Source organism: Oryctolagus cuniculus, chromosome 15, assembly GCF_964237555.1.
Source record: "Oryctolagus cuniculus chromosome 15, mOryCun1.1, whole genome shotgun sequence".
In the NCBI taxonomy this organism is placed as follows: domain Eukaryota; kingdom Metazoa; phylum Chordata; class Mammalia; order Lagomorpha; family Leporidae; genus Oryctolagus; species Oryctolagus cuniculus.
Window position 1 is genome coordinate 54,625,469 of NC_091446.1, and position 20,083 is coordinate 54,645,551.

General features: G+C 36.9%; 1 protein-coding gene and 1 long non-coding RNA gene across 11 annotated transcripts in view; one reads left to right on the plus strand and one right to left on the minus strand.

Moving 5' to 3' along the window:
• The window catches only part of RTKN2 (rhotekin 2), a 140,184-nt gene that overhangs the window by 89,315 nt on the left and 30,786 nt on the right, over nt 1–20,083 (minus strand). For all 10 annotated transcript variants that reach the window (XR_011382407.1, XR_011382408.1, XR_011382403.1 and 7 more), the window contains exons 7-9: nt 16,550–16,644; nt 7,330–7,436; nt 6,278–6,409 (exon numbers count right to left, since the gene is read on the minus strand). Coding sequence is in view for 4 of the 10 variants with exons in the window: in XM_051823280.2 (XP_051679240.2) it covers nt 6,278–6,409; nt 7,330–7,436; nt 16,550–16,644 (334 nt within the window). In the remaining 6 variants the exon portion in view is untranslated. The remainder of the gene's footprint in view (nt 1–6,277; nt 6,410–7,329; nt 7,437–16,549; nt 16,645–20,083) is intronic.
• LOC103351358 (uncharacterized) lies at nt 262–19,560 on the plus strand. Its single transcript, XR_519143.3, has 2 exons — nt 262–408; nt 19,165–19,560. It is a non-coding gene; the product is annotated as an uncharacterized lncRNA (long non-coding RNA).

Here is a 20,083-nt window from a genome sequence, read left to right on the forward strand (position 1 = left end):
ACTGAAAACACCACAAGATACACAGCAGACTCAAAGAATGGCAGATGTCCTAAACAGCACGGAAAGTCAAGACACTCTGACAAAGTAAAAACAAAACAAAACAAAACAAAACCCCTAAATGAAAAATCTGTGAGAGCCCAGCAAAAAGAACGAGCCATCAAAGAAGGAGGTACCTTTCTCTGAAGGGAGGAGAGAACTTCCACTTTGATTATGGCCTTGTCTAAACAAGGTCAGAGTTTGTGAACTCAAGAGGCTTCCATAGCCTTGACAGCTCATGACAAGAGCCTCAGGTGATTACTGACATCATAAATAAGAGTGTCAATTGTTAAATCAGCAACAGGAGTCACTGTACACTTACTCCCCATGTAGGAGCTCTGTCCTTGATGCATTGTACTCTGAGGATTAACGGTAAAAATACTCTTCAAACAGCACTTTATACTTTGTGTTTCTGTGTGGGTGCAAACTGTTGAAATCTTTACTCAGTATATACTAAGTTAATCTTCTGTATATAAAGATAATTAAAAATGAATGTTAATGAAGAAGGGGATGGGAGAGGGAGTAGGAGATGGGATGGTTTGCAAGTGGGAGGGTGGTTATGGGGGGAAAAACTGCTATAATCCAAAAGTTGTACTTTTGAAATTTATATTTATTAAATAAAAGTTTAAAAAAAAGAAATGTATAACAAAGAAAAAAAACATAGAAAGAAAATTTGAGAAGAATGGGGAAATTTGAAAATTGATTGGATATTAGATACATTAAGGGAATTACTGCAAATTTTCTTAATTGTGATAATGATATCATAATTATGTATATACATTGTGTGTGTTTGTATGTATATATGTATATATACACACTTTCCTATTTTTAAGAGTTAATATGTTGAAGTATTTAAGAGTGAAGTGTCATAATTTGGAGTCCTATATTCAAATGACTAAGTGAAAAATCTACATAAGATGACAATGCAAATATGACAAAATGTTAACTCCTGAATCTAGATGGTGAATATGAGCATTTTTTTCTTACACACCTGAAATTACACATTTTATAACTTGAGATAAAAAAAACAAAAACAATTACTGTAATTGGAGAAATAATTGTAGAATAGTAATGCTTTAAGAAGTAACCAATAGAGACAAGCATTGTGGAAGAGCAGGTTAAACCGTCACCTGCAATGCCAGCAACCCATATGAATGCAGGCTCGCGTCCTGGCTGCTGCACTTCTGATGCAGCTCCTTGCTAATGGCCTAGAAAGCAGCAGGAAGATGGCCTCTGTGCTGGGGCTGCTCCCACTCATGTAGGAGACCCTACTGGAGTTCCAGGCTCCTTCATATGGCTTCCACCTGTCCCAGCCCTGGCTGCTGTGGCCATTTGGGGAGTGACCAAGTGAATGGAAGATCAATCTCTCTCTCACTCCAACTCTGACCTTCAAATAAATAAATAAATCTTTTTTTTTTTTTTAAATAAGTAACATATTTCTCACCTGGGGTAGCATTTGGCATATTTGAATAAAAAGATTAATGACATTTACTAATAAGTAGGATGTTTTCAGGTGAATAGATATGTTCAAAAGAAACATTAGGTAGAAATAGGAAAGAGAAAAATGGAAAGGTTTTTTTTTTTTTTTTAATTCAGTGAAGATTTTTTTTTTAAGATTTTATTTATTTGAAAGACAGAGTCACAGAGAGAGGTAGAGAGAGAGAGGGGTCTTCCATCTGCTGGTTCACTCCCTGGATGACAATGGCTGGAGCTGTGTTGATCCAAAGCCAGGAGCCAGGAGCTTCCTCCAGGTCTCCCACTTGGGTGCAGGAGCCCAAGGACTTGGGCCATCCTCCACTGCTATCTCAGGCCATAGCAGAGAGCTGGATGGGAAGAGGAGCAGCTGGGACTAGGACCGTCGCCCATATGGGATGCCGGCACTTCAGGCCAGGGCTTTAACCTGCTGTGCCACAGCGCTGGCCCCAGAAAGTTTTTTAGTTTCATCTTTGAAATTAACAATTAAACTGTAGTGATTCACTTCCTAATTTAACTTTAAAATTCTCTTTTGTACTTTAAGCAAAAGGCATGTGCAATGGAAGAGATACTTAAGTCACAGGGGCAAATACAGCCGACAGTGTTCCCAAGTCTAAGTGTATACAAATGGCTAGACCTGTGCATGCGTACAGGTCAACTGTGGAATAACTGCTGGGCTTCCTACATATGCTGATTCAGTCATCTAAACCATGGCACGGACTGCCTACAGAATCCATCAGTTGCCTGCCATCAGCCTTTATCACCACAAGGAAAATAAATCAATTAAAATAGGTCAACTTAGATCATGGAGACGCTGTCACCACTTTCCTAGAATAAGGTCTTTGTAATTGGACAGGAAATACAGATGCACTGGCTATAATGACAGAAGAGATTGATTATGAACGTCCTCTGGATCCAGTGCTGTGGCTCAGTGGGTTAAACTGTAGCTTGTGATGCCAGTACCTCATTCTGGAGGGCTGGCTTGCTTTACTTCGGATCCAGCTCCCAGCTAATGCTCCTGGAAAGGCAGTGGAGCATGTCCCAAGTACTTGGACCCCTGCCCCCCACACAGGAGACCTGGAGGGAATTCTTGGCTCCTACCTAAGGCCTGCATCAGACTGTTATGGCTGTTTTGGGGGTGAACCAGTAGATGGACGATCTCTGTTTCCTCCTGTCTCTCCCCCTCTGTGATGCTCTGCCTTTCAAGTCAATAAATAAATCTTAAAAAGAAATAATAAACGTCCTCTTAAGTTTAAATGGCCGAGTCAACATCTACTGTCAACTACAGGTCTATTGTAACTTCAAGCTCAGAAATTCATTCAGAGTTATTTTTTACTTTCAAAACGAATTCAGAGCAGATATGGAAATGGGAAAAAGCCCTCCAACCTAGCCCGGCAGGATGTCGATAAGAACACAGAAAAGCAGATCAGGAATTTTTACCCATGTCCCCACCCCACCCCCCATTAGAAAAAGAAAGCCATACGATTTTCCTTGCTTGCTTGGCGAGTTCTATCTGATCTCTGAGCCTATTTCTTCACTATAAGACAGAAATAGTATACTACACAACAGGGCTGTGACATCTGCTTTGCCTACCTTGAAGGTAAGAGAAAAGTAAGATGAACACCTCAAAGACTGTCTTCAAGTAAAACAAATGATTTTTCAGCCCTTAAGGCATTCAGATCTGGCTGAAGAGCCCATGAGAGTATTTTAGGCATGGAAAGCCAAGACACTCTGGGGAAAAACAAACAAACAAACAAAAAAACAACACCTAAATGAAAGAAATGAAAGATCTCCGCGAGTGAGATCCCAGTGGAAAGAACGGGCCATCAAAGAAGGAGGTACCTTTCTCTGAAGGGAGGAGAGAACTTCCACTTTGACTACGACCTTGTCTAAATAAGATCGAAGTCGGCAAACTCAAAAGGCTTCCATAGCCTTGGCAACTCATGACAAGAGCCTAGGGAGATTACTGACGCCATAAACAAGAGTGTCAATTTGTTAAGTCAACAACAGGAGTCACTATGCACTTACTCCCCATGTAGGATCTCTGTCCTTAATGTGTTGTCCAATGTGAATTAATGCTATAATTAGTACTCAAACAGTATTTTACACTTTATGTTCTATGTGGGTGCAAACAGATGAAATCTTTACTTAATATATACTAAATCGATCTTCTGTATATAAAGAGAATTGAAAATGAATCTTGATGTGAATGGAATAGGAGAGGGAGCGGGAGATGGGAGAGGTGAGAGTGGGAGGGAAGTTACGGGCGGCGGGGGGGAAAGCCATTGTAATCCATAAACTGTACTTTGGAAATTTATATTTACTAAATAAAAGTTAAAAAAAATAAAACATGATTTTTAAAATATCCCATGTTTAGATTACATTTTAATTGTTTATGACTGTCCATATTCTACAGTGTGACATTTCAGGGAAAAAATTGCTAGAATTCCATTTTTATCACCCAGCTATATACACATTAGACAAAATCTCATGTTTAGAGCACTTGTCAAAAACATTTCATCTCAATCTAATGAAAATTAGATTGCAGATTTGGGGACAATTTAAGGAGGGAATTTGCCTGAATCTTCAATAACGTCAATGAAATGAAAGACCAAAAAATAAAGGCAGGAGGTAAAGGGTAGGGCATGCTTCAGATGAAAGCAAACAAAAATCGCAGTGACCATGTACAATTTTGGTCCTTGATGGAGTCTTGGATCAAACAAGAAATAAAAATTAGAACATTCCAGGAACAGCTGGGGCAGTTTGCTCTTAATATTAGTATTACACCAACAACAAATCTGAGTGTAAGAATAATATGGTTATGAAGAAAAATGTCCTTGGTTTTAGGAGAAACACTCCGAAATATTCAGAGAAGAAATATTATGCTGTTTGAAACTGATTTTCAAATGGTTCAGAAAAACATTGTTAACTAGAAAGAAAGCAAATGTAGTAAAATGTTAATAATAGCTAAGGAAGGCTAGGTGAAGGGTATACAAGAATTTATTATTCTATTTCAGCTTTTCTGTACATTTAAAATTTTCAAAGAGACCAAAGTGTGGAAAAGTGGGAGGAAAGACAACATTGTAAAAACAAAATAAAACAGAACAGCATACTTAAAGTAACAAAGTTAAATTAGTTTTTTAGGACTTGAAAAATATTATAAGGGTAATGAAAAAGCATGTTAATTTTTCAACAGATAATTTCATAAACCTAATTTTCTAAGACAAAATACATTCTCTATGCAACAATATTGAGGTATTGTTGTACACTATTTAAGAGCAATGGTAATCTTTCTAATAAACAAAATAACTAAATTATGGACCTAAATTATATAATAAGAGGTCTCTCTCAGAAGTTTCTTTTAGATAAAAAGTAGTATAATTTATAAAAACAGGACAGACCAAAACATTATTGGAAAAGAGATTGGAAATAAACACAACTCCTTATAGATGAACAGTCTGGTAACCACACAGAACTATTTCTAGAACAAAATTATTATATAAAAACACATGTAAATTCACATTTTCTTTCTCTCTCTTTCTCTCTCTCTCTCTTTGGTTTATCACTGTTGTTTTATTTACTTATTTTAAAAAATTTTTATTAACATGTAGATCTTATTCACCTTTATGGGGCACCAAGCAGTATATGAACAGATACAATGTAAAATAATCAAATCAGGCTATCAAAACCTCCACCCCCCACGCTTCCTCCATGTTGGAGGTCTACCAGCTCCTCTCCTCTAGAAATTCTGTATGGGGCATAATACATTATTGTGACCTATAGTGGCCCCACTGTGCCATCAAACTCTAGAACCTATTACTTTCTATCTACATCTTGGCACCCTTCATCCAACCTCCTTCTATACTCTTTCCAGCACCTGAAATTTTTCTTTTAAAAAAAAAAAATTCAAAGACAAGTAGAACATGTATATTTAGCAAATGTGACAGACCATATTTTGTATCATACACTTCAATTCAACCACTCCAAAGTAAACAACTAGAAACAATTAAGTACAGTCTATAAGCAGAAAACATGGTATTTTCTCTAGAATTGCCACTAAAAGTATTCTATAAAAATCTTCTAATAAACACTTGATTAGGCTAACAGATGAAGATAATTTAAGACAGTTGGATAAAAGAAACCAAGTCTGCCTTATTTCCTATAGAAGTTTAAATGAAAGATTCAAACTAAATTTTAGCAATCTCTTTTGTATCAAACCAACATATATAATATAGATACATTTGGCAGACTCTGTAGGTGATGTAGTACTTCTTTTTTCATGCAGTAAAGCACTCAGATACTCTAACTATTGTCAGGCTTTCCTGTCCTGACAGAAGATTGGACAAGTGCCCACCAATACCATAAGAAACCATAAAATATAGACAGGAATGTCTGTTTATAAGTTCATTTGAATAGTAACTAGAAAGAGCATCACTGTAACATGAGCTAACAACTGATGTTTATAAAATCTTTTAAATCAATTTATTCATGAGAAATTTAAATATCCTGTTAATGTAGAGTTACATTCCTGCTTAAAAACCTATTTACTGGTATAGATTTCCATTGTTATGTTTTGTTAGGAAATACACAGTCTTTCCATTAATGGATAAGCTCTGAAAGAAAAATGACAGATCAAATTATCTTTATGGACTAACCTGTTTTTAGCAATCTTTCCCATTTCTTTATGAGAAGGCAACAACATGAATTGCATAAGCAAGAATAAACTTAAACAATGATGAATTTACTTTCAAAATAGCAACTCATTTACCTTGTTAACAGGCACTACCAAAGTTGGTTCCACTTTAGCATCAATTTCTTCTGGACTGTAAAAGCAGTACAGCTTCCCCCCTCTCAAAACACAATACAACCTTCTCCAGCTAATCAGACCTTCTACCATTTGCTGAAAAAAGAAAGAAACTATCAAGTTCAAATCATTATCACCTTAACTCTAAATTCAACAAGATATTGAAGTTATCAAAGTTAAATTAGATTTTTAAAACTTGTAAAATGCAACAGAATTACCCATTAATTTGTTGCACAATAAGTCTAAGTGCCCAAAATCCAAGAGGAAGTTAATACCATAAGTTTGGAATTCTAAAAAGCATTAAGCAAAACGAAGGTAATGATTACCACATAACTCTTACACACATAAAATCATAAATCAATGCAGTTTTTAAAAAGCTAGTCTATTAAAAATTAGTGCTTAGAATTCCACAGCAATTCATCAAATGACTCAGAAAAACTATAAAAATAACTCTCAGTGTTCAAAATACAATTTTCCCTTACTGTTCTCAGAACATTAGAAAATGTTGACTAACGTAAGAATGCAAATTTTCTTTCCTCCTAATGGAATCTTTTAGAAAAAGCTATTGATTCATTGAAGCCACAATTAATTATTTACTGAATATAAATAACTCTGGTTATAAATAAGTCAGGAGTAGGTGGCTCAGAGGCAGCTTTGCAAGCCCAGAGGCCTAACCTGTGCCAAAGAAGCCTGCCAGAACGGCCTGTACGTGAAAGGTGTCGCGCCGTTCTCACCAGTTCCACGAGGAGCTCCTGCCACTGCTCACTTTCCAGCTACGTCTATTAACCATGTGGAGGGGCTCGGAGAGGTGGCTCCAGGGCACGGGCACAGCATTAGAACCCTCTCCTTGCCACCCCTGCCCAGTTTATGTCTGATAATGGTCAGAAAAATCACATTTAAAAAAAAAAAAGACCTAACTAAAACACCTCTCAATATGAGAAGGTAAAACAGCTGCTACTACGCTAAGATGGAAAGCGGAGCTACAGCTGCTGTAGGGTATGGACGGGTCCTCTAACCTGCTGATTAAGAAATCCTGCAAAGGCATCCTCAGCCATACAAGCTGGCTGGGCGACCAATCGGCAGCACATGTTGCCATAGAGGGGAAGCCAGAATGAGGACTCCTCTATGGAAAGGAGAGAAGAAAATTCAGTTACAAATGTAAATTACGTTAAGGTCATCACACATTGTGGTTTATTTTTCTTGTTACAATTTTTTTATTTATACATGAACATACTTCAAAATTTTTATAGAAAGGTTTATCCTGCTAGAACACCAATACAATATTTAATGACAAAATCAAATGAGAAAGCAGTGAAGACAGCATGATATTAAGCTGATAGCTAACAGCATGCTATCACTTGGAATAAACAGGGACCTTTTAGTATCTTGATCTTATTTGATCTTAAAAGTAATTACCCAATGGAGATAGTTCATAAGATACAAGTAGCCTTGTTTAACATTAAAAAACATTCTAAGAAAATGATTTCTCTGTCAAATTTTACTTCTTGCCCCCTCACTATAATAATTAGCACAGTAATCCTCCAAATAATACATCGTTTCAGAGAATTTTATAAAGCAAAACTGCTTGCCCTTCCTGAAGTCACCCTTAAGCCCTAGGGGTAACCCCCAAGATGGGCATCTGTACAGGGCTGGAGGGTGAGCTGTGGTGTGCTAGGGCAAGTGCTGGGACCAGGCAGGCTGAGGGGAGGGGGGAAGGCAGCCTGCATCAGGCATCAGAGCTGGAGTGGGCCTAGAGGACATCTCACTGGGGCACAGCCTAGCATGGGGAACCTGTTCTGACAAGCACACTGAGGAGGGTGTGTGGGTAGGGCAGCCTGAGAGTGGGGTATTATATCCCCAGGGAGATCTGTACTCAGGGACAGGTGGGTGGTGAGGAAGCTATCCAGGCATGGGCAACACGGCAGGGTGTTAAGTCTAAGTGCAAAAAGGGCACGTAGGCTTCCTTGGAGGAATGACTGATTCCATGAGCTGGAATATTCTGGGAGGCCACCGAGCAAGTGCTCAAAGAGTGATGTCATAAAGACACAGAAGTCATCTCAAATGGGTTCCCACTGGCCCAATTGGGGATCATTAGAACCTCAAAATAAACAATGTTATTTATAGATTATGATGCCTCAAATTAAAGAGAAAGCACGAGTCCAAACTGATGTAAATAAATCAATGAATAAACTGAAAATCTTATAAGAAATAGTGTACTTACATTGTTTCAAAGCACTTCCTGCTCACCAGACATATGTATTGATTACAAAAAGGGAAATTACAAAAAGGGAGTAACTTTACAGCAGAGAACCATGGCCAACACCACCTTAATCAAGTGATCAAAGTCAATCTCAAAAGGAATGGGATAATTAAGTTATATGCCACATGACAGGATGTAGTGAGAACGCAGCGTCACTTCTGCAATATTTCTGCCAAAAACAAGTATTCTGAATCTTACTCAGAGAAAAACATCCAGGAAACCTGAATTAAGGGACTTTTAGACAAAGAAACCAAATACAATCTTCAAAAACATGCGAGGGTGGCCGGCGCCGCGGCTCACTAGGCTAATCTTCCGCCTAGCGGCGCCGGCACACCGGGTTCTAGTCCCGGTCGGGGCGCCGGATTCTGTCCCGGTTGCCCCTCTTCCAGGCCAGCCCTCTGCTGTGGCCAGGGAATGCAGTGGAGGATGGCCCAGGTGCTTGGGCCCTGCACCCCATGGGAGACCAGGAAAAGCACCTGGCTCCTGGCTCCTGCCATCGGATCAGCGCGGTGCGCCGGCCGCAGCGCGCCTACCGCGGCGGCCATTGGAGGGTGAACGAACGGCAAAGGAAGACCTTTCTCTCTGTCTCTCTCTCACTGTCCACTCTGCCTGTCAAAAAAAAAATAAAAAATAAAAAAAAAATAAACAAACAAACAAAAAAAAAAAACAAACATGCGAGGGTCATGGTAGTCCAAGAAAGGCTGAGAAACTGATCTAGACAGAAGGAAACTAAGGAACATAATTAAATGTAAAGTGTGGTTCTGCACCAGGTCCTTCTGCCATAGAACGTTCCTGGGACAGTGGGCAACACCCGAATGGAGTCTGAGGCCCAGATGGCAGCAATGCATTAATATTCATTGTCTAACTTGGATAGTGTGGTGATGCAGCCAATTGCAGAATACGCATATTAACATGCTTGGAGGTAAAGAAGCATCATGTAAGCAACTTGCTCTCATATATTTTTGGGGGCAGGGGCAGTTCTTGACATTCAAATTGCAACTCTTCTACAAATACGGATGGTTTTAAAAAGTTCTTTCAAAAATCATCAAGATACCCCTTTAATGTAGTATATATAACCTCCACATAAGTCAGTATTAACGCCATACTTGCATGGAAAGAAAGCAAATGCACCAGGATGTACATACAATTCTAGTATATGACCCTTAGTTCATAATGGCTCTCCCAAAAATGACACTTAAGGTTTTCACTTCACTCTTTCTTGATAGTGCCTATAAAATGGCTAGCCATTGACTGTAATTATTATTTACCCAACAGCCTTAGTAACTGTCAAAAAAATACTGTTTTTGGTTAAAAATAAAAAGTTGTTTTAGTATAAACATGCAATGTAGCCAAGGTTTGGTACCCTTGTTAAAGGAGACAGAACAACCCCAATGAAGAGTACAAACAAAAGCAAGTTTCGTTTCTTTTTCTTTAAATAATTTAGCTACCAAATTCTACTACAGAATACTACACAATAAATTTTCTGGGACTATTCCAATCTTTTAAATTAATACCTTTTTGGAGCCCACTACACTACTGTGGTGTAGTCAGTTAGGGTTCTGACTGCTCTATTTCTGATCCAGCTCCCGGCTAATGTGCCTGGGAAAGCAGAGGAGGATAGTCTAAACCCAAGCAGTTGGAGGCCTGCCACCCAGGTCGGATACCCGGATGGAGTTCCAGGTTCCTGGCTTCAGCCTGGCCCTCTGGAGAATGAACCAGCAGATGGAAGATCTCTCTCTGTTTCTCACTCTCTGTAACTTTGCCTTTGAAATAAATAAAACATAGCTACTGAAATAAATAAAACAAATCTTTTGAAATAAATCAATTAATACCTTGTTAAATTTGCTTTTAGAAATAAAAGGCTTGAGCTAAGATAAAGGCATAAACTCAATGCACACAATGATTTCAATGATTCCAAATGCAGACACAAATAAACAAAGGAAAGTTACCTTTCCTAAAATAGGCAAGAAATGAAATAAAAATTCTATAAAAGCATGCAATTGACTAGTACATAATTCACAAATCTCACTTTGTGAATTATGAATGTAAAGTTGCAAATCAAATTTCTTTATATAGGTCATTCCAGATTTATGAATGGCTGTTTTAAATATCTCTATGTTAGTTGCTTTTAAGTTAGAAAGCACTTCCTAAAGAAATAGAATCATATAGTGATTAGATTCTCAGATGAGTTCACAATCAATAGTGTATCTGGAACCTAAATACCACATCTAATTGTGCTTCTCTGGTAAAATAGCTCAGATTGCATGGCACGCAAAGGAAAAGAATATTCATTCCTAACTATAGTCCTTGCAAAGGGATCCTGGATATAGAACTCCCTCCACAGACCTTCTGCCAGACATGCTGCCATCACCCATCACTTCTATCCCATGTTTCTTTACAGCCCAGGACCATGGTGCAGTACAATAGCCATGGTTTCTCTGTACTCCAAATAAGGAATACTGCATCTAGGATGGCTACTTACCCTGACAGTCAATTTCTCGTGTTTAAAAAAATAACAGCTCTCTTAGGCAGAGGGTTGTTACAAAAATCAAGTAAGAAAATGTATACAGGACATCTCTCTTTTTGTCTGCCAATAGAGCTTCTCATAACTTCTTAACCCAGGGCAGTCTTACTCCCCAAACCACAGTATTTCCATTTCTCACCGCTGCCTCTCAGTTCTTGTACAATACATTAATCAAAAATACTTAATTCTTTTCTAACCAAGGGAGGTATTAGGACAAGATAAAATGAAACAGGAAATGAAAGAGCAGTTGATTTTTCATTACTTAAAGATTTTATATACCTCATCCATAGTTTGAAATGAGGAAACAAAAAGGAGTTTAAAAATGACAACAACAGAAACAAAACACAGGCTAGAGGAAGAATTCAGATAACATCTCAGTTCCGTTTGAGTCAATCTTCAGGTCGTTTCGTTATCTTATAAGAAGTATAAGAATTTCTTGATGGCAAATATAAACCTTAAGATACCATTTAGGCTGTTTCCTTCAACTAGCAAAAACAATAAAATTGAGTTATAATTTTGAAAAATCTGGTATCTCCTCTTAATTTTATAGTACACACTGGTATAACTTTACTAAGGAAAACTATATTAACATATATCTGTCAATGACTAGATTAGAGGGTAACTTTTTTCTATATAAAACTGCTTTTTCTTCTTTTTCAAAATATAATTTACTTAAAAATTTGAATGTATAAACACTTCTAGGAATATAATATTACATAAAATGAGGCATATAGTTTGCTATATTTTAAATTTGTTCTAGGAATCTACATGTTCCAATGTCAATGGCTTTGGGGTTTTACTGTTCCAAGCACAGGTCTTTTCATGGTTTTGATACATATGGATTGGGTCTCTCTGAGGGGGACGAGGAGGAAGGAGAGAGAGCACGCAATATTCTCAGACAATATTGTGCCGAAGGAGAAATCAGTAATATCTTACAGAACACTGAAGATGAGTGAAGGATCCTTGCTAACACTGATGTTTCTTTTGGGAATCTTATTCCTTTCTACTATTTTCCAGCTGATTGGTCAAAAAAGAGTGTGGTCTTCCATCAACCCCACTATCTTCACACATCGTAGTTTTTGGCTTTGGGTATTTTAACAGTAAGCATGCTTGACAGTAAAGCAAGCACAAAGACTGCGGTCTGATCTGCATGGTCTGATGTCTGGCTGGCCCACCTGCCAGCTACTGGATCCAGCACGCTACTTACCAGCCATAAAATGTAAATAGTAATGAAATGAGGAACTTGTGACTGTCACAGAGCTAGCCAATGGTTAAGGCTAGAATATAAACCCAAGACTGATGATTCCAGAGTCGCCACTGTTAATCCCTTTCTTATAATACATCTCACAGAGTTCAAGAGTAAAAACTACTTCAAAAAAAAAAAAAACTACTTCAAAAGTGTTTAGGATAGTTTCTGACACATTGCAGGCACTCAACACATAGTAGTGGTCATCACTAACTTCAGAGAACTCACACAAATGGGTGAGCAAAAAACTTTACCAGATTTCCTGGTAATACTGATCATGCAAATACCATTGCAGATTTCAGGTTTTGGGTGATGGCAGGCCAGACTGTTCACATTAATCCTCTAGCTGAAAATTATGAAACATGCTGAATAAAATACAAAAGAAATTTTTACAAAGCAATAAAGAGGTAACATGGTTATAAGAAATTACCAGGACAAACTAAAGATAAATGAGAACCAGCAAGCTAAGGAAGCATGAAAGCTGTGTTTGCCTTGAGTTTCTATATTATGATTTATGTTATATGATATAATTTATTTGAATTTATATTCAATAAATATATTTGATAATATACTGATATATATATATATATATACACTGATAATCACACAAGAAGAGAGAAGCAGAAGAGAAATCAAAGCTGAGGGCCTGCTCAACGTTAGCAGTTTAATTGGGGCGTCTCCTCCTACTAATGTGATATCCCAAAGGGGCCAGCCCAGGTGTAGGAATGAACATGAACTAGAGATGGTGCATGTCTGAATTATTACAGACTACAATACAACTATGTTTACTCTTGTTAAAAGATAATAGATGATATTAACAATGTATGCCAGGTATAGAAAGTGCTATATCAAGGCGAAAAAATCAAATAGAATCACAAAACCTGAAGAACACAGTAAATGAAATAAAGAACTTAGTATCCAGGTTTAAAAGCAAATCAGGGCCGGTGCCGCGGCTCACTAGGCTAATCCTCCGCCTTGTGGTGCCGGCACATCGGGTTCTAGTCCCGGTCAGGGCGCTGGATTCTGTCCCCGTTGCCCCTCTTCCAGGCCAGCTCTCTGCTGTGGCCAGGGAGTGCAGTGGAGGATGGCCCAAGTGCTTGGGCCCTACACCCCATGGGAGACCAGGGTAAGTACCTGGCTCCTGCCATTGGATCAGCGCGGTGCGCCGGCCGCAGCGCGCCGGCCGCGGCGGCTATGGGACGGTGAACCAACGGCAAAGGAAGACCTTTCTCTCTGTCTCTCTCTCTCACTGTCCACTCTGCCTGTCAAAAAATAAAATAATAATAATAATAAAAAAAAAGCAAATCAGACAGAACTGCAGAGAGAATAAGGGAAATGGAAAACAGGTGATAAAAAATATCCAGAAAAGCACCACAGACAGACCAAATGACGAAAAATAAATCAAGAAGTGCAATAAACAGAGAATACAAAGGCAAAAAACTGAATACAGATTTAATAGACATGCTAGAAAAAAAACAAGAAAATGGGGAGAGCTTTCTGAAAAGGTGAGTGAGATCTGGTCCAACCCAATGAAATACACCAACAACAATTTAAAAAAGCTCAAAGAACCTCAGGCATTACAAATTAAAATAAAATCAATGCCTATTATGTTATAGCAAAACAAACAGAAATTATATTACAGACAAACAAATTAAAAAGATGATTTTCACAGATGACACACTGACAAAGGATTCTCAACAACAGGTAGTAGAAGCCAAAAGATAGTAGCATTTCATATTCCAAAAGGAAATAATTAAAACCACCAAACTTCTGTATCCTAGAAAAAATATTTCAAAAATAAAGCAAAGTAAATTTATCTTCAGACAACGAAAAAGAACCAAAAAATCTGATACCAGCAAAACATACTAAAAGAAATTCTAAGGGTTATAATTCTAGCAAAAGAAAAATAATTCTAGATACAAAATATAATGCACATAAACATGTAGATAAATCTAAAGAAATAGTTATCTTTCGAAATTTGAAAAAAAACAAGACATATAAAACAACAGCACATAGGTCAGGGAAATGGCGTGTAACTGTCCTGGAAGTCTTTGACAAAAAGGTCAAACTACCTTTTAATTTTAGACTTTGGTAAGTACAATTAATGAAGTTTTTACAGCTAATTTCTAAGAGATGAGAAAAAGAATGTGTAAGTTTAATTAGGGCAGGGGAAAAGTAAAATGAAAAAAATAACCAACAACAATTTAATAGATAGAAAGAAAACACAGGTCATCACTGTAAATTTAAACCAAAATATATAGCTATTTGACACTATATACCAAAGGATTACAAGGTGAAGCCAAAAACAAAACAAAACAAAACAAAAAAACCACCAACTAAAATCCAATATAACGTTGTCTGAAAAGGCATACCTATAACACAAAAAAGTGACAATTTGAGGTAAAAGAGTAGAAGAGAACACACAACTTAAAAATTGTGTGCATCAAATAACAAAGGTCCAATTATATACAACAAAAATAGACCTAACTATGAGACTACAAAAACCCACAATCATAGCAGGAAATTTTATTAAACCTCTTGTACTGATATGGAATATGTAGACTAGAATCAATATGTCTAATGAATAATTAGGATATATAGAATACCCTAGTCAATAATGAAATTGATCATCCTATTGCAAGAATGATAGTAAGAAAACTAAGGTACCAAAAGTCAATACCAGGAATGGAAAGGTGAGGGCAATGCTACAGAAAATCAATAGATAGAAGCTACTGTGAAGAACTTGATGCTTACACATTTCAATTTTTAGATCAAATGGATATGTTTATGAAAACATAACTAAAACTGATTCAAGAACAGAAAAGCTAAAGAATCCTGTAACTGGGGCTGGCACCGTGGCATAGGAGGATAAACTTTCGCTTGCAGTGCTGGCATCCTAAATGGGAACTGGTTCAAGTCCCAGTTGCTCCACTTCTGATCCAGCTCCCTGCTAACACACCTAGGAAAAGTAGCAGATTTTGCCCAAGTGCTTGGGCTCCTGCACCCATGTGGGAGACCTGGAAGAAGCTCTTGGCTCCTGGTTTCAGCCTGGTACAGCTCTGGCCAGTGCAGCCATTTGGGGAGTGAACCAGTGAATGGAAGATCGATCGATCTATCTTTCTTTCTCTCTCTCTCTCAAGTAAATAAATCTTAAAAACAAACAAACAAACAAAAAACCTGTAACTGTTAAAACAATAGTTGAATTTGAATTAGTATAAAAGGTCAATACATATAGTGAATTAAGTGAAATATTATAAACAGTGGCATGCAAACAAACTGAATGATGAAAAGCCCATTCCTAAGAAGACATACTATGATTCCATCTACACAAAGTTCACACCAGGTAAAACAAAATTATATTATTTAGGGAAGCACACACCAGCTGGTAAAGTTATAAAGAAAAGCAATGAAGCCAATACCATAAAACTGAGACACATTTACACCTAGGGTAATTGAGAGAAAGCAGGATTGGTAATATTCTATATCTTGACAAGAAGGTGGTTATGCATCTCATAATTATTTGTTAAACTGAATATTAATAGTCCATGAACTTTTGTCTATCATTAATATAATTTTATTGTGTAACAGAAAATATCAATGTAATACATTTACCATATAATTTATTTTGCCTCAGAAAATGAGTAAAAACAAATACAAATCATAGTTCCAAACTGTTTTACCAACAGTGCTTTTAATTTTTTGTCACAAATGAAATAATCTTGGAAGAGCAGAGACTACTCACACTAACTTTTACAAATCTTCTTCAACACCTTTTTCACTTTGTCACACGTTTCTTTGGATTAACTGTCACTACCACTATCATGCAGGTAGAAAAGGGTTAAGATTAATTTAGCTCTACCAACACAAGAACTGGCTTCTTTGATTTCAAATTTAAAAATAAGACAGGTCTTTGATTTCGAGTCAGGAGAGTGGTGAAGTCATCAATTTCAAGTCAAAGATAAGGAGTCAGCACACTGAAAACCTTCCTATTCTCAGTTAGCTAACCTCACAGTTAGCACAGAGAAAGGCAAATGAACTTTTTCTCCTTTGGGGAAAGGGGACAGACATTTGAAAGAACCTATAAAATCATTTATTTCTATATTATTTAAGTCAACATCCACCTCAGGGGAATATAATACAATTAGAAATTTTATTTTATTATATACAGACAACATATGTAATAAGTAAAAGAGTTAACATACTTACCATTTCCATTAATAGACAGATTATGGGTCTTGAAGCTGTCCTCTGCACTTTCCAAGGTTAGAGTAGTATAAGCCAGCAAATGATACTTTGCACCACTTAGTAATAAGAAAGAAGACAAGTTATAAGTATTTTCAAGTTTTCTATTACATAAAATACTTACAGGTTCAACAACAACAAATAAACAGATTTAAAAATAGGCAAAGGGTATGGGCAACTTTTAGATCTGTATAAAAGTGTGTTGTGATGATGCAGCAAAAGTTGCTCGTGCCCCCCTCCACCAGGGTGTCTAGGTTCCATTCCAGCTCCAGACTCCAGCTTCTAGCAGTAGTGTTGGCTCAGTAATCAAGATCCTGTCACCCATGTGGGAGACCTAGATTGTGTTCTGGTTTCTGGCTCCAGCCTCTGCCTGTCCAGCCCTGACAGTTGTGGGCATTTGGGGAGTGAACTATAGATGGGAACTCTAACTTTGGTCTGGCCAAAATGCAGAGAAAGTGGAAACTTCATGTATTGCTGGTGGGAATGGAAAATGGTGCAGCTACTGAAAAGCAGTATGGTGGCTCCTCAAAAAACACAGATGCTACCACTCACATATTTACAGTCAATACAAGTTATTAATCAACTGGTATGTTTACCTCTATAATGTTTGTTAATAAACTCTTCATATTGACTTAATCCACACAAATGTTTCTCTGAAGGGCCTCCATTCATTCATTCAGTCAGTAAGTATCCACTGAACAGCTAAAATGCCAGGTCCCAGGCAAAGTCAGGGACACTCAATAGTAAACAAAGTATAGATTCAGATGCAGGCAAGAGGGAAAAAAAAAAAGAATAAGCAGAGGAATAACACAAGCATTGGTGTTTATGTTACAATGCAACTTTTTCTATGAAAGAAGCAAAGGGAATAAGAAAAATGAGGACCTGTATTAGACAGATGAACTGGGGAAGGTGTCTCTGAGGAGGTAAAAGTTGTGCAGTCATACAAGCATCCAGTCAAGCCATGAACACGGGCACACATTCCAGTCAGAGAGGCGATATGGGCAAAAGAAAGGATGGAAGAAAACCACTATGGCCAGGGCCCAGTGAGCAAGCAGAAAAACAGTGCAACACAGGGCTGGAAATACAGGCACCACTCCTAACTGTAACAATAGTGCTCTTAAAAACATAAACAATCTATTTACTCTACACAAGTGTTAGGAGAAAAAACATGCTTTATAACTTCAATCTAATTTAAAATATAGGTTGGTGTTTTTTTTTAAATACTTCTTTCTGTGAAATATATATTATCACCCTCAATTTTGCCAGTTTTCCAAGCAGATGATGCATATTTATACACTGAACAATAATATACTAAACAGCTTTCAAGAAACATAAAATCGACTTAGAGGCACAGCAAAAATCCAACAAGAGGAATTTCAGTAGGCTAAATGCCACAAATAAAATGAATAAATGAATCATATCAGGGAGCACACTAAAAATTACCAAAAATGTTCACTGTCTTCTTTCAGATCCAACAATACTTTATGATGATATTTCAAGTTACTTCATTTTTAAACCATGACTAATTACAATGCCAATGCTTCCAAAACCAACAATGACCTCACTGTTAAAACATTCTTGTCAGGGTAACATTTTCTTTCTAAAACATTACTCTCATTCCTTTTAGCCAACCTTAATATTGAGTTCCCCAAAGTTTAATCAGCTTCATTCTTCTATCAAATAGGCTAATTGTTTTAACACTGTAGGGTTGGTGGTGGTAAAAATTTATGAAAATAGATGACTAGTTAAATGATGGTAGTCTGAAAAAATACACTCTTGTCAGGAAGGTTACAAGTCATATTACTAGTGAGCATGTATATTGCTTTATATGTGCAAATTTTGGTTGAAGACTAAAGGCTTACTAAAAACATCGTCACATTCTACTAGATCACTATTAAAGATGAAATTGATATCTTTACGCATGCTGATTACTAGTACCATTCTCAAACTCCTATCATGGCAAAGTAGTGAGTTATGGAAGTATCAGGACTATGTTTCAACCTGGAAATAGAATTGTTTATTTAAACATCAAAAATAAATAGTTCCACTAACATATTGTTAAATTAAAGTAGCTTCCAGTAAATCTTTTCCAAAATCTAAATGTACAAAATGTACAATGGTTTTTAAGATGGTCTCAGATCTAAGGGGGAAAAAAACTAAGGGTTCCTTTCTGCCTTTTAAATACATTTACTCATATAATGGGAAGACATACCTTTATGTCTGCTTTTCAGACTGTGGATTGAGATCTATTCATGGGTCATGAAATCAATTAATTGATTTCCAAAGAGTAGACTTAAAAATGGAAAGTAAGAAATATCTGATAGCTCTACTGTAAATAGTAAGGGTTCAGTGTTATTTGATGAAGCCTATCTGCTTGTATAGCTGTGTGCACTCAGTCATAATGTAAAACATAGTTCTTAGCATGAGTCTCAATCAAAATAGATTGAAAGCCACTATGCTAGAGTGCCAACATGTATTTCACATGTAATACATTGGACATGAAAAGTTATTTAATTACATTTTGATGACTGACATTTCCAGAATTTATATCTGAAATATTTCCCCTTTTATAATTACAGTAATGACATGCTGAAAAGCCAACACTACTGACACGTACAGAAATTCCAGGAATGCAGCCTGATCAATGTTCTTCTGAAGAAACATAAACATAAAACTTTTTGTGAAGAAACAAACAATGTTTAGAAAACGCATCTGGGAGAAACCAGGGCTCCTGGGAGAAATGGTGATTCTAAATCTGGGCAGAAAAAATTATAAGACAAACAGATAACAACTTAGTGTGTCAAAAAGCAAAGAAGCTATAAAGATTAGATCATGCCAGAACAAGGCACAAGTTAGATTAAAGCTTTCCACTGACCAAAGATGAGACAATTTGGGCATCAAAGGAAGTAACTGAAAGATCAAAACATGAATGTATCAAAATTTAAGAGTTCAAATAAAACAACAATGATCACCTCCATAGTTGCTAGGCTTGAAGTTATTTTCTTCTAAAATTTGGTAAATATAAGAAATGAGTATTTTTCCCCTCCCCTTCTTTCACCCATTTTATTGTGGTTGTATCCAGAGGATTTATGAGGGGAAGTTCTTCTTTTTAAGAATTCTAGTTTAGAAGAAAAATGCAAGACAAATTTAGAAAGTCTCTAAGTTATAATTCCTAATGAAATAATGAATGATCAACAGTGGCTACTAAAACAGACAAAAGAATGACAGGAAAATTTATAATGGATGAATCGGGATAGCTACCCCTGAGCCCACTGATCAATCTTAACATTACTAAAAGTGGGGCAAGGTCTCCAAGTAGCTGATACTAAGAAATAAATTCAATAATACAGGGCATTATTGTCCTAAGAAAGAACCTGAATCAAATCAGTTCTCTAGGTCTAAGCACCAGGTTATAGGAAATACTAGGGCCAGGAAAGGATGTTAAAAACACCACAAAGATGCAATCAGATAGATTAGGAATATGGGAAACTGTACAAG